Here is a 13129-nt window from a genome sequence, read left to right on the forward strand (position 1 = left end):
TCTTCCTGAGTGAATGCAGGTGTTGCTGAGCTCAGAGCAGTCACTGGGGAGAAGAGGCTGAGTGAGCCCTCCCCCTTGAGCTATTCTTATTGTCACCGTGGGTGGGCTTGTGGGACATAGAGTGAGCCTGTGCTGAAAATCAAGGAGGGGTGAGGTGGGCAGGCAGGCTGGCCAACTGAGGGTGGTGTGGCTGTTCTCTTCTTATAGCTCTGAAGAGTGACCTGGGGTACTCCTCCACCACCAGAGGTTAGGAGCAGAGCCTGGAGGAGCTGTTCTGGATAGCCCTAAGCCCGGTTCCTCAAGCCCTCACACTCATTAGAAGGGGATCAGCCATGGAGGTAGGGGGCCAGGTGGCAGCCTGGCTTCTGGCTGTGTGACCACTCTGCCTGAAGGTTCCAGGAATCCCCACTCACTAGGGCGTCTGGAGCGGAGCTGAGGCAGTTGCTGAAGCAAGGAGGGAGAGAGCCAGAAGATAAGGTGTTTGTTTCCGTGCTCTGAATTCCTCAGTGTTCCACCCACGGAGAAGGAAAAGTGTACGATGCTGGGTCCCCAGCTCCTCAGGCTGAAGATTCACCCTCGTGAAATTTGATTTGCTGAGTAGGTGCCTTTAGGCAGTGAGATGGTAGAGTGGAGAATTCTGAGTTCCAGCCGCAGGCTTGATCTTGTGTAGGTGCCAGTGTAGCGTAGAGCTGACTCGCTCAGAGAGCGTGCTCATACGTTTGGGCTTAGGCAGGGAAATTGCAGACTCAGAGCCTGCCCTGCCCTCTCATTCTACAGATAAGGAAGCAGAGGCCCAGAGAGGTTAGATGAATGAACCAAAATATTTGGGCTCTCTTTTGCCTTTAGCTTTGGCTTCCAGACCCATTCAGAACCAGCAGACTCAGGCCCTAGGGCACACTGACTAAGTCTGGGCCTTCCCCACAGTGGAGGGAATGAGCAAAGACACAGAGGGCAGGTTAGCTTGAGTGGCTCTGTAGCTGGAGTGTATGTGCAGCGGTGCATGGGACACCCTCCTCTCAATTACTAGAGGGCTGATAACAGTCGTCTTGAATTGCCTTTACTCCTGTGGGGTAGAGGAGGGGACTTCATCAGAATCACCTGGGGAGATAATTTCCCAAAGCCCGTGCACAAACTCTGCTTGCCTCTCCCCACCAAAAGTGAATCCAAAATAGAAGAAGGGATTGTGGTGAGCCTGGGTATTTGTAAGTACTTTGGATGTGCCCCTCCCTTCCTGAGACCTGTTGCGGTACTACCTGGCGATGGTAAGCTCCTCGAGGGAGGGTCTCATCTTAAGTGTCCACAGCATCAGATGGAGGGTCCAATTCACTAGACATGTGTTGAATGGATGGATGAAGCAGATGGCACTGTAGAGATGAGAAAAGATCTAGACAAAAAGGACTGGGCCCTGGAATGTGAGGAGGCCGGGAAGCTACTTGGTCAGTACGTATTTATTGAGCCCGGCCATCTTCAGCCATCTTGCTGTCCGACCCTCTGTCAATAAACATAAACACTGTTTTGCCCTTGACCTCAAGAGTTAAAATAATACATAGCTTAATTGGTCATCATTAATTCTACTTTGAATTTATTATAGATAAATGTGGCCTTGAAAAGAATCACTCCTACGCTGAGCCCATGCATTTTACTCGGAGCCTCCCAACGGTGCAGGGGTAGTAAAACAAATAAAATTGGCCTCCCACCTCCACCCTCCCATCGATAGCGCATTTGCTATTGAGTCCAGGCAAATGGCCGTTTGCAGGGTTGGATGAGTAGTTAAGCCACACAGGCACAATGTAATATGACAACATTCTTCATGGTAATACCGTCCTTCCCCTCATTACATTTGAACATAGATTGCCAGCATGTGAGGCTTCCAACCTTGCTCTCTATTCGTGAGTTGAGTTCTTCAGATAAGGTGAAGCCCACATGTGCTCCCCAGAAATTATTAGCCTATTTGTAAGCCTAAACAAAATCACAGCTATTGTCTCTAAGAACTTAATTTGCCACAGCTCTTTTCTTCCTATCCTTAATTATGTATATATTTATAGACTTGAGCCACCTGCCTGCTCAATGCTCATGTATAACCGTATGTCTTATGTGCTACTTAATAGCTCAGGGCGCTTCCTTTATACTCTCTTTGCTTCAAACTCTACATTTAAATATCTGTATTCAGCTCGGCTTCTGAGTATTAAAACATTTTTTCTCCACTTCCTTAAAAAGCTGCAAACAAGACTTTCAGCATTTTATCTGGACCAAACAGTAGTGGTTTTACACAAGAAACGAGAACTCTAAGTAAATCTATGTATTTATATGACTAAAGTGCATTATAAAAAGAAGCAATAAATCCAGTTTTCTGCATAAAAGGGATTAGATTTTCCAGTTTACCTCTGCACTGGGATTAATAAAATGTGCAACAAATAGCTGATGGAATGATCCATTTGAAGTTTGTAAAGGCATCTTGGGAAGCTGGCGGGAGTAGCCTTTTATTTTTTCAGCAAAAGGATGCCTGTTAATTTTTTGATTCAGTCTTGTTCCTGAATGACTGTTTTAAAATGAGCTGAGAGACTGTTACCTGCCCATTTCTGCATGGCTGAGCAAATTCCCCCCTAAATCCAAGTTTCTCTTCATTTCCATCACTATACATCTCCAAATTACAGAGAATTCATTCCTGAGCTGGAGAGGTGCCAGAAGTTTCTCATCTAGCTGTCTGTTGGGCTGCCTTTTTCTTTCCCCTCTTTGAGGCTTTCTGATGCCTAGAGTGAGCTCAACTCAAAGGTTTCCAGTCTCACACTCGCCTCACATTCCCCCACAGTCACACCGAGCTCTGGGATTCAGAGGAATACCGTGTGCCAGCAACCGATTCACAGGCTCCTTTTACCTGCAGGTGTTCCAGAAACTTCAAAATGCGTCTGGTAATGTATTTGCTCCTCTAACATGCCACTTTGGCATGCATTATATGCAGCTGCTTATTATTTTAAAAAAATCTGTCTTCTGAAAAACATGCATGCTAAAATGTCAAAGGGGGCTTAGAGGACCGTGTAAGCTTAATTATTGGTCTAGGTACGTGTGTGTGTGTGTGTGTGTGTTGTTAATGTAGGCATGTTTGCATAAATATGTATTATTTATGTACACACTTGTCTGCATAGACAGATTTCACTAAAGGAATCTCATTGAAAGCACTACTTTTTATGTACATCCAGGTTTTCTAATCAGATCTGTAAACATCTTACACAGCAGCAAGTAGAGGAAAAATACATTTTTCATCCCTATGCAAACGGCATGTTGTAGGCATCTATTTGAAAAACCCTCCTTTCTTTCTTAAGAAAAGGTGATTTTGTGTGTGTGTGTGTGTGTGTGTGTATAGGGAGTGTTGGTTTTTGAAAATTTGGAGAGAAGAGTTATCTTGCTGCTGCACGAGAATCTCTACCCCATGTTACCTGCCTTCTTAAAACTCAGTAATCACTGAGGGGAAGGGATGTGGTTCTGCTTCAGAGTAACCCCACGGGGACGTTGAGCCGCAGTGTTCAGCAGGCATTTTAGGTATTCTAAATACTAGTGCTTGAATAATAAGTAGATGGGGTAGATTTGCTATCACCGAGTCCTGCTATGTTTCCTGGCTTGTAGAAATTGCATTCACACTGTACGTTTAGAATGTGCATGTGTTTATTGAACTCTAGTAAAGCAGCATGAGAGTGTGGGTTCATAAACCACATTATTTATTTGCCAGTGTTGGGTGCTAGATTCTAAAATTAAGAAATTATTTAGCAATTAATAATACATTCAGCTTCCCTTGTCTCATTGGGTGAGATTTACATCCTGGGGACTTGCTCTTCTAGTTATAGAGACAAATGATTTAAGGTTCAGACTTAATTGCTGTTTCAAATCCTTAAGCTAGAAAGATGCTTGCAGTACTTTATTTAAAAGACTTATTTTGAAAAATGTGTATGTATATTTCTAACTGTGGTGGTGAGCTAATTATGACTCTAATGTGCTATGTGTAAGATAAACAACTTTCCTTGAGTATTGCTCACTTGCACAGTAGAATTTGCTTTCTTGTCTTCATATTAATTTTACTTTGCATCCTGTCCTTGCTTTTTGAGAGATCAGTAATTACTAATTGTTGTGAAGATGAGAAAATAATGTAGTAACTCTGAATTCACAAACAAAAGTAGGTTGAATTAGCAGTTTTCTGAGAAATTAAATGAAACATATTTTCACAAGTAAGTTTTCTAAGTGTGCAGTAGGTATTGATATTTGAAAATGGAAACAAATATCAACTTAAGTAGAACAGGTTAGGATACTGTTAATGCCCTCTTGTAGTTCCTCACTATATGTAAAATGAGGTAGTAAATAGCTTATTTTATATTGGCTATTAATGACTTTTGCTTCATGATATTGATTATAGAACAAACAAATTAATTTTGATTTGCTTTGAAGTTGAGATGACTGTAAACTTTGGTAAAATAGTTTACTGACCTGTAACAATAAAAAGGCATATTCTTGAAAATCAGTGTGAAAACCACTTTACTTTTTGGTGTTTGAGATCCAATATTTTATCACTTATAGAGCTGCATACTTAAGAGGATTATATGTATTTCCAAAAGAATTTACATAACTTTTAATGCTGATTTTTATCAGCCATGTTCAATTCATAATTACTCAAAGCAGTACAGTAAAAATACATTTCAGTATGTACGAATGGTTCCTTGAAAGGGCATATTATATTAGAAGCCATTAAAAACCTGTTTTGGCTATTAACGTTACACTCATGTATTGCTCTGTGTGTAACTGATGTTAATTTAGGCACTATGCATTTCCAATATTTAAATACACCTAATATTGTAACCTGTTTGATGTAGGAATATTGCCTTTGAATGTGAATAACTTGATGAAGCTTTCAAATTGAATGTATAGGATGACTGAAGATTTAGTAGTGCTTTTTTGGTATGTAATGCAATGTGCATTAATGTAAATATACAGATAATGAGCTATGTAAAAACATTCATTGCATTCAACCACATTACAGAACACTTTCATCTTACTTTTGAAGTTGGTTATTTTGTTTGAAGTTAGTTTCATAGGCATAAAAAGAAGTTTTATTTTTCTGAGTTTATATGGTGCTCTGTGGTAACAGGAAAACACTCAGTGCCATTTTGTAGGGAATATCATATGTACCAAATAGAGGAAAGAGGGCCACGTTTGCCATCTGTCTCTAATTATGATTTCCTACTGGCTTTTAGATTATAGAACAGGCCTTTATTTTTATAAAGCAGATTTATATTACCTACAATACCTAAGATGATTGTAAAACACTTCCCCCATACAATAGTTTCTCCATTGCATGACTGAGATTGTCTTATGAAACATTTCATTTTGCAAGGCTCACATATAGAAAGAGGCTATAAAAATATAATTTGTAGACTGACCATGCATCCACAGCTGGAACATTCATCCTTTAAGTAAGCATTTATTGAGCATCACTTTGCCAAGCCATCTCCTAGCCTTGAGTAAATGGGTGGGTTGGCGGGGGTAGGTCTTGTCTAAAGAAAGAGGAGATGCTGTTCCTGCTAGTTTGTTATTAATAATTATTTATGAAGGCACAGATACCTTCAACGTAGTTTGAGAATTAGATTATTTTTTGTTCTACAAATCTAGCTTCAAAATGCTTCTATTCTTAGGGTTTGCAAGTAGAGAGGAATGATCACAGTTGGGACAGGTAGGGCAGGCAGGTTAAGGAAACTGGAGAAGGTGAGTTCTCAACCAAGTTTTGAAGGAGATTATTAGCAGCAGCTGATAGAAAGGAGAGAAATAGGCATATTGGGTGGCTGGAAAAGAAATATGGGAAGAAACAAATCATGTCAGGAGAAAAAAGGTGATATTATATGGAGAAGAGGAATCATTAGGAGTAACAACAAGAGAAATTAAAAAAATTACAGGGTTGAGTTTGAAATATTTTTAGTTGATCTTCACTAGCCGTATTATATCCTATGGAAAATTCTTTGAGCAAGTGAACATTTCTTCTCTTTTATCCTATCTATCAACATCTGTAAAACAGCATTTCAAAATCTATGCAATAATGTTAATTAATATTTCTTGAGCATTTACTGTGGGCCAGGGACTGTGCTAAATACTTTAAATGCTTTATCGCATATAGTCCTCATTTACTCATTAAAATCTTCATTCTGTATATGAAGAAATTGAGATACTGAGAATTTCTGTAACTTGTCTAAGGTTGTACAAGGTCAAAAGTGGATGAACTGGGATTTAAACCTAGACTCTGGAGCCCAGCCTTCTAACCACTACCTGACAAAGCCACTTCTGCTTATCACTTCATCTCTAACTCCAGATCCAGACTGGTGTGACCAGTTGCTGACTAGATGTGTCATTTAGGTCCTCTGGGAACAGATGCTGAGACAGAATTATTGAGCGAGTATTTTATTGGAGGGTAAAGATAAAAGAGGGAGGAAGCAGAGTTGTGCAGGGAAAGGCTTCAGACCACAATGCAGATCTGACACAGCCTCACCCAACTTGATGGTGATCTCCAGAGGGAAGGCTGCCTGTTAGAGGAGCCCCCTGTTGGAAGGAAATGGCCAGGCCGAGTACCGCTAACCTGCTTGGTCACCGACGGGAGGTTCCCAGGAAAGGCATGGCTGTGACTCAGAAGTTGGGGCAGATTCTGAATGTTCTGTAGCTGGAGGCTGTCAGCTATCTGCACTTATTGCAACTGAACAGCAAGTTCTCTCTCAAAGGGAGATCTGAGATGTGTACCTCCTTGGCTGCAAAGGTGATGTCTATACAAAATATACCATCGGAACCCAGGGTGAGGCAAGTTAGGTACCCAGGGCAAAGAATTTAAGGAAGCCTTCACTTTCAGGGTCATGCAGGTGCAGGGTAGGCACCTGAGAGTGAGTGTCTCTTTAAGTCTACACCCTGTGTGCTTTGCCAGTCTCACCCTAGTCCTCAGAACCTCATCTTCAACACACTTAGAATTTTGCTCATCATCCTCCTCTCCAAAACATGCCCTTCTTTCAGTCTTCTCTCCCAGGCAGATCCAGTAACTGCTTAATGGGTCCTTTTATCTTCAGTGTCTTTTCTACCATCCTACTCAGGTCTATCCACTGCCACATCATCATCTGAGTTAAATGCAACCCTGGTTTATAATTCCAATGCTTGATACTGTTCATTGGTTCTCTGTAGCCTAGAGAATAAATTCCAAGCTTCTTTCTATGGTACAGAAAGACCCTGTATGATCTGATTGTGTGGACAATTTGGACCCAAAGCTGGAGGAATTTCATTACTACAGCTAAGGAATAGCAAAAGTGTTTACTTATATATATAGAAAGGTTGTATTTAATTTTGGTGTTGAAGGATGGGTAGGAATTTGTAGAGTTGAGAAGCTATTTCATACAGAAGCAGCAGAATGAGGTGATTTGGGGGTGACTAGGGGAATGGAAAATTTAGCTGGAATTTAGAAAATATATAAGAGGTTAATGTGAAATATGCCCAGAAAAATAACTCAGAATCGATCAAAGAACTGTAGCCATGGAGTTTAAGTTTTCCGCTACAGGTTTTGGAGCAGAGAAGTGACATGATGGAAATGATATTGTGTGAAGGTGAATGTGGTTATGGTGTCGAGGCTGCACTGGATGGAGAGCAGTCAGGAGTCAGGCAGATCAGTTAGGAGGGCCTTTTGCTACTCCAGGCAAGAGGAAGTGAGATCTTGAACCCAGTGTGCAAAGGATGGAAAAGATGTGGGAAAATATGAAGTAAGGGTGGACAGGACCCTAGGATTGATTAAAGGAAGGGGTTCAGGGAAGAGAGTACTCAAAAGGGACTTAAAAGTTTGAATTGGGTTCCAGGAGGCTGGTGTATGGGAACCAGAAATGGACAGGAGGAGGCTCTTGTTAAGGGAAGACAACAGGAGTCCAAGAACTGTGTGTGGGTGGACCATCTCACTGATTTCCCCAAATAAATGATGTACAACTATTTTCATTTTTCTCTCTCTCAAGCACTGCTTATTCAGCTCCTCAAGTTTTGCCTAATTTTTAATTCACTGTCATAATCCCTTGAAAAAAGATTAAGGCATAGAAGACAAAAGCTATGTTTATAGACACCAACCATTCTGACAGAACTTAGGTTCCTTTTTCTAAATTAAAATGTAAAAATACCTGTTTTGGATCCACACAATTTCTAGCAGCCAGTTTGAGTGAATTATTATTATACTTTATTTTATTTATTTATTTATTTATTTATATTTTTGGCTGAGTTGCGTCTTTGTTGCTGCGCGCGGGCTTTCTCTAGTTGCGGCGAGCAGGGGCTACTCTTCGTTGTGGTGCGCGGGCTTCGTATTGTGGTGGCTTCTCTTGTTGCAGAGCACGGGCTCTAGGCACACAGGCTTCAGTAGTTGTGGCACGTGGGCTCAGTACTTGTGGCACGTGGGCTCTAGAGCTCAGGCTCAGTAGTTGTGGCTCACGGACTTAGTAGTTGTGGCTCACAGGCTCTAGAGCGCAAGGCTCAGTAGCTGTGGTGCATGGGCTTAGTTGCTCTGAGGCATGTGGGATCTTCCCAGACAGAGCTCGAACCCGTGTCCCCTGCATTGGCAGGCGGATTCTTAACCACTGCGCCACCAGGGAAGTGCCTAGACTTTATTTTTTAAGAAGATGTCTTGACTCTGTATACACCTGATCCTGGCCAGCAGGACTGGCCCATTTCATTGAAGGTCTTTGTTCACAGGGTAGATAGAAGAGCCGACATTGTTTTCATGAGATGCAGACACCTTCTCAGAGAGAAAACCTGAAGCCGCTGCCTCCCACTGCCTCACAAAGGGACAGAGGCTATTGATTTAACATAAACAGAAAAAAAGACTAAATTTCTTTGCAAATAAATTGACATAATATAGGATTATGATGTATAATTGAAAACCCAATTTTCAGTGAAAGAGAAATAATGGCAAAGACTTAATGCTAAATAAGCTTTAGGTACAGAAAGGATGGTAAGTTTTTTATGGATTTGCAATGTAATGTGAGGAGCTCAAAGCAAATATTTAATTGCCCTTAAAACTGAACAACATAATAGTAAAATTTGCATATTCTTCCAAGCTTTCTTATTTTACTGTGTAGTGCTGGAAAACACTTGTGGTAATATTACATTAGCATCCATGGGGTACAAAAAAGTAAACTTTGAAGAACTGATCAAATTAACCTCCAAAGGCTACTGCGTGGCCATATACAGACAACCTGTTGCCTAACAAGCGGTGATAATCAAAAGATAAGCTCTGGTAACGTGTGTTTTGTGACGATGATAACATAGATCTGATGCCCATTCATAACTAGGGTTGCCAGATGCAGAAATACAGGATTTACATACTCTGACCACTAGAATATGAAGCTATATAAGATGCGTAGTGATGAATTGGGAGATTGGGATTGACATATATACACTAATATGTATAAAATGGATAACTAATAAGAACCTGCTGTATAAAAAAATAAATAAAATTCAAAAATTCAAAAAAATATAAGTATTTTAAGGTGAAAAAGAGTAGAAATCTTCTCTGTTCCAGATGTAGATATAGGACAGTATGTTTTCTTGATTGCATTAAACGAAAAAAGCAATAAGACTGCAACATGAAAGGGAGGGGGGTCTGTCTATGTGGCCTTGGGTGATTCTGTACTGTACTCTCAAGCTTCAGGGCAGCGATCTGTACTGGATGATAGTTAATCTTCATGACAGGCTAATGAGCTAAGTACTATTGGTATTACTCATTTTACAGATGAGGAAACTTGGCTAGAGAGGTTCAGTAACTTGTCCAAAGTCATACATCAGGTAAGTATCAGAGCAGATTTGAACCCAGGGCCTGAACTCTCACACACTGTGCTGGGCATGGTGGGTGTGAGCATAGCAGTGATTGTCCGGCTTTCGTACCCAGAAGCTTCTTCTCTAAGCTCTCCTCCTTCTTGCTGCTTTTCTTATCTCCCTTGGGTCCTTTCTGTATACAGTAAGGAAATACAGTTGTAAACTCAGGAACCAGCGCCAAACCTAGTTTTCTGATGGACTGATAGTGAGTTGCTCTCTGAGATAAAAATATGTTGCTACCATAGTCTAGTGATGTATGTCCCTGCAGTGTGGGCGTCCATCTGCTCATCCTCACCCAACTATGTCACTTTTCTTAAATGGGCTTTGTTGATATTGGGAATTGGAAAACTTTAATTCTGCCTTCAATTTTGGTCTACACAGGACAATTTGAGCTCGCACTTTATGGGAGAGAGCAAATTGCCACTATGTGATTACATGCATACTATTAAAAGTGCATGAACATTCTAAGCATACAGAACTCTGATGAAGGAAGGATTAGGTGTGATACAGCCCCCGGTAAGCTCTGTTTATTCACACAGAGCTGTTTAGCTTCCTTATGCATCTCATTCTGAAGACATGATGTAGTGGAATCAGTACAAGCTTCAGAATCAGACATGCCTAGGTACAAGTCCTCCTTCTGTCACTGGGGCAAGCCGTGGTAATATCTCTGAGGAATGGGGATAATTCTTTGTATTGATGTGAGGATCAAGTGGTGCAGTATCATTTCTGGCATAGAACAGGTATTTAATAAATGTGTTCAGCTCATCAGTAGGGGTAGTTACATAAGTGGTTAAAAGTACCTGACTCAGGACTCAAACTTCCTAGGTGCAAATCTGAGCTCTGCCACTTAGCAGCTGAATGACGTTGGGAAATGTATTTAACTTCTCTGTGCCTTAGTTTTCTTGTCTGTAAAATGGAAATGCTGAAAGTACCCTCCTCATAGGATTGGTAGGAGGAATGCATGACTTAATGTAAATAAAACACATAGAACAGTACCTGGCATGAAGTAAGCACTCCATGACTGTTAAGCCCCTCTCTATGAGCTTCAGTTCGCTTCTACCTTATTTCTTCTCAGAGCGAGGAGGCTGGCCGTTCACAGGAGGTACACTTAAAGGCAGGCATTTCCAGTTTCTTGGTATCTAAGACCTACAGATATTTATTTTAATCCAGTGTCCACTGAACCATTAATATCATACACCTCAGTCTAACGGTTTCTTGTAGAGTCCATACCCATCGTTGATGAAGGATGGGCTCCCACATACCAGTTGTGGGGGGAAGAGTAAATTAGTACAGCCATCTTTAGATGGCAGTTTGTAATATCAGCATTTTAAAGGCACATCTCTCTTGGCCTATCAATTTTACTTCTAGGAATTTTCCTACGGGGCTTCCCTGGTGGCGCAGTGGTTAAGGATCCACCTGCCAATGCAGGAGACACGGGTTCGAGCCCTGGTCCGGGAAGATCCCACATGCCACAGAGCAACTAAGCCCAAGTGCCACAACTACTGAGCCTGAACTCTAGAGCCCGCGAGCCACAACTACTGAGCCTATGTGCCACAACTACTGAAGCCCGCGTGCCTAGAGCCCGAGCTCCACAGCAAGAGAAGTCACCGCAATGAGAAGCCCGTGCACTGCAACGAAGAGTAACCCCCCTCACCACAACTAGAGAAAGCCCACACACAACAATGAAGACCCAACACAGGCAAAAATAAATAAAATAAAATAAATAAATTTATAAAAAAGAATTTTCCTACAGATGGTCTCATATAACTGAGCAAAGACGTGGTGGAATCGTTGGTTGCAGCATTGTTTATGATATTAAAAACGTATAAACAACTAAGTATATACCCAGCAAAAAATACCTAAATAATATATGGTATATCCATGCAATGGAGTACTGTAGAGGAGATTTTAAAACTGTTAGAGCCATACAAGTGGATATGAAAAACTATACAAGCATATTTTTAGGAGAAAAAATAAGCATCTTTCAGAGGAGACCGTATAGTATGAATGATACTGTTTGTGTTAAAAAAATAGATTAATGTATATATATCCATTTGCTTATTTAATCATAAAAATATTTCCAAATATATATGAATGTCAGTAGTGATTGCCAATGAGAAATGGAAATGTGCATTTTACGTTTCACTGTATGTGTACTTACTATTTGAATTGTTTAACATAGACATGTATTGCTTATACAATTTAAAAAATAGTCAAGACAAGTCCCTTTCTTCCTCCTACCCCGAGATATTAGTTTTTAAAAAGATTAGTCCTTCATGCAAGTATAATCCTAAGCCTTGGTATAATATTTTTGAATTATTGAGCCAAGTATCATCCTAAGTTAAAACAGAATGTGTATCAACTCACTGCCAAAGCTCTAGTTTGCTCCCAAGGAGCAGAAACCAAAATTACTAAGGAGATTTCCTAACATCAAGTCACAGGAGAGCCTTAAGTCCTGCGGCAAAAATTCCTGCTATTTAAAAGTTCATGTACTTAGAGAGTAAACATTAAATCAAAGAGCATTAGATGGGAGAAGGGAACGTTGAGTCAATAACTTTTCCTCAGGACTTATTAAATTGAATGCTAAACATAGGGAAATATTACACATGGGATTTTTTTGCATTAAGGTTTTTTGGTATTTCTAAAGCTCCTTGCTCCGTCTTTTGCAAAATGCTATACAAAAGTTGCACTGCTTTTGGGTTTTGAGGACAGAAGTAATTTGCATGCAGGGGTTAATCAAGATTCCTTGCTCTTTGTACTTTTAAAAGTGCTTACACACACATTGTCTCCTTTGATACTCACAGATGAGGTATTTAAGACAAGTATTTTAAAGCTCATTTTCTACATAAGGATCTGAGGTTTGGAGAGGTTAAGTGATAAGCTTAAGCCAGTCAGTGTGGAGCTGAACACACAAGGGTCCTTGGTTATGTCTTGGTTGTCCTTTCCACCACCAGTCAAGGGCACAGCTGCAAAGCAGAATCACTCCTGTGGTTGTGAAGTTGGTTTAGTATTTTTGTGGAATCACTGCTACTCTGGTGTAGGAAGACCTAGGAATGCCCAATTGAACTTCCTCCCCATTGTGAATAATAAATATGCGCATTTAAATGGTTAAGGGACATCTAATAAAATCCAGATGGATACAGGTTCCCATTCCCCTTACTAGCTACATACTAGCTATTGTTCCCTCATCTATAAAATAGGAATAATGATAGCTTTAATCTTCCACGGCTGCTATTAAAGTTTCAATAAAATAATGTATGAAGAGTGCATGAAGCAT

The 13129-nt window shown here is 40.6% G+C and overlaps 1 protein-coding gene across 1 annotated transcript in view; it reads left to right on the forward strand.

Annotated features, from left to right (window-relative positions):
- The first annotated feature begins 2771 nt into the window (after positions 1–2771).
- Positions 2772–13129, forward strand: part of IQCJ (IQ motif containing J) — a 211612-nt gene continuing 201254 nt past the window's right edge. The window contains exon 1 of the mRNA XM_067737139.1: positions 2772–2909. Coding sequence (XP_067593240.1) covers positions 2901–2909 — 9 coding nt within the window. The 5' untranslated portion in view covers positions 2772–2900. The remainder of the gene's footprint in view (positions 2910–13129) is intronic.

Source organism: Pseudorca crassidens, chromosome 5 (genome assembly GCF_039906515.1).
Source record: "Pseudorca crassidens isolate mPseCra1 chromosome 5, mPseCra1.hap1, whole genome shotgun sequence".
NCBI classification, from domain to species: domain Eukaryota; kingdom Metazoa; phylum Chordata; class Mammalia; order Artiodactyla; family Delphinidae; genus Pseudorca; species Pseudorca crassidens.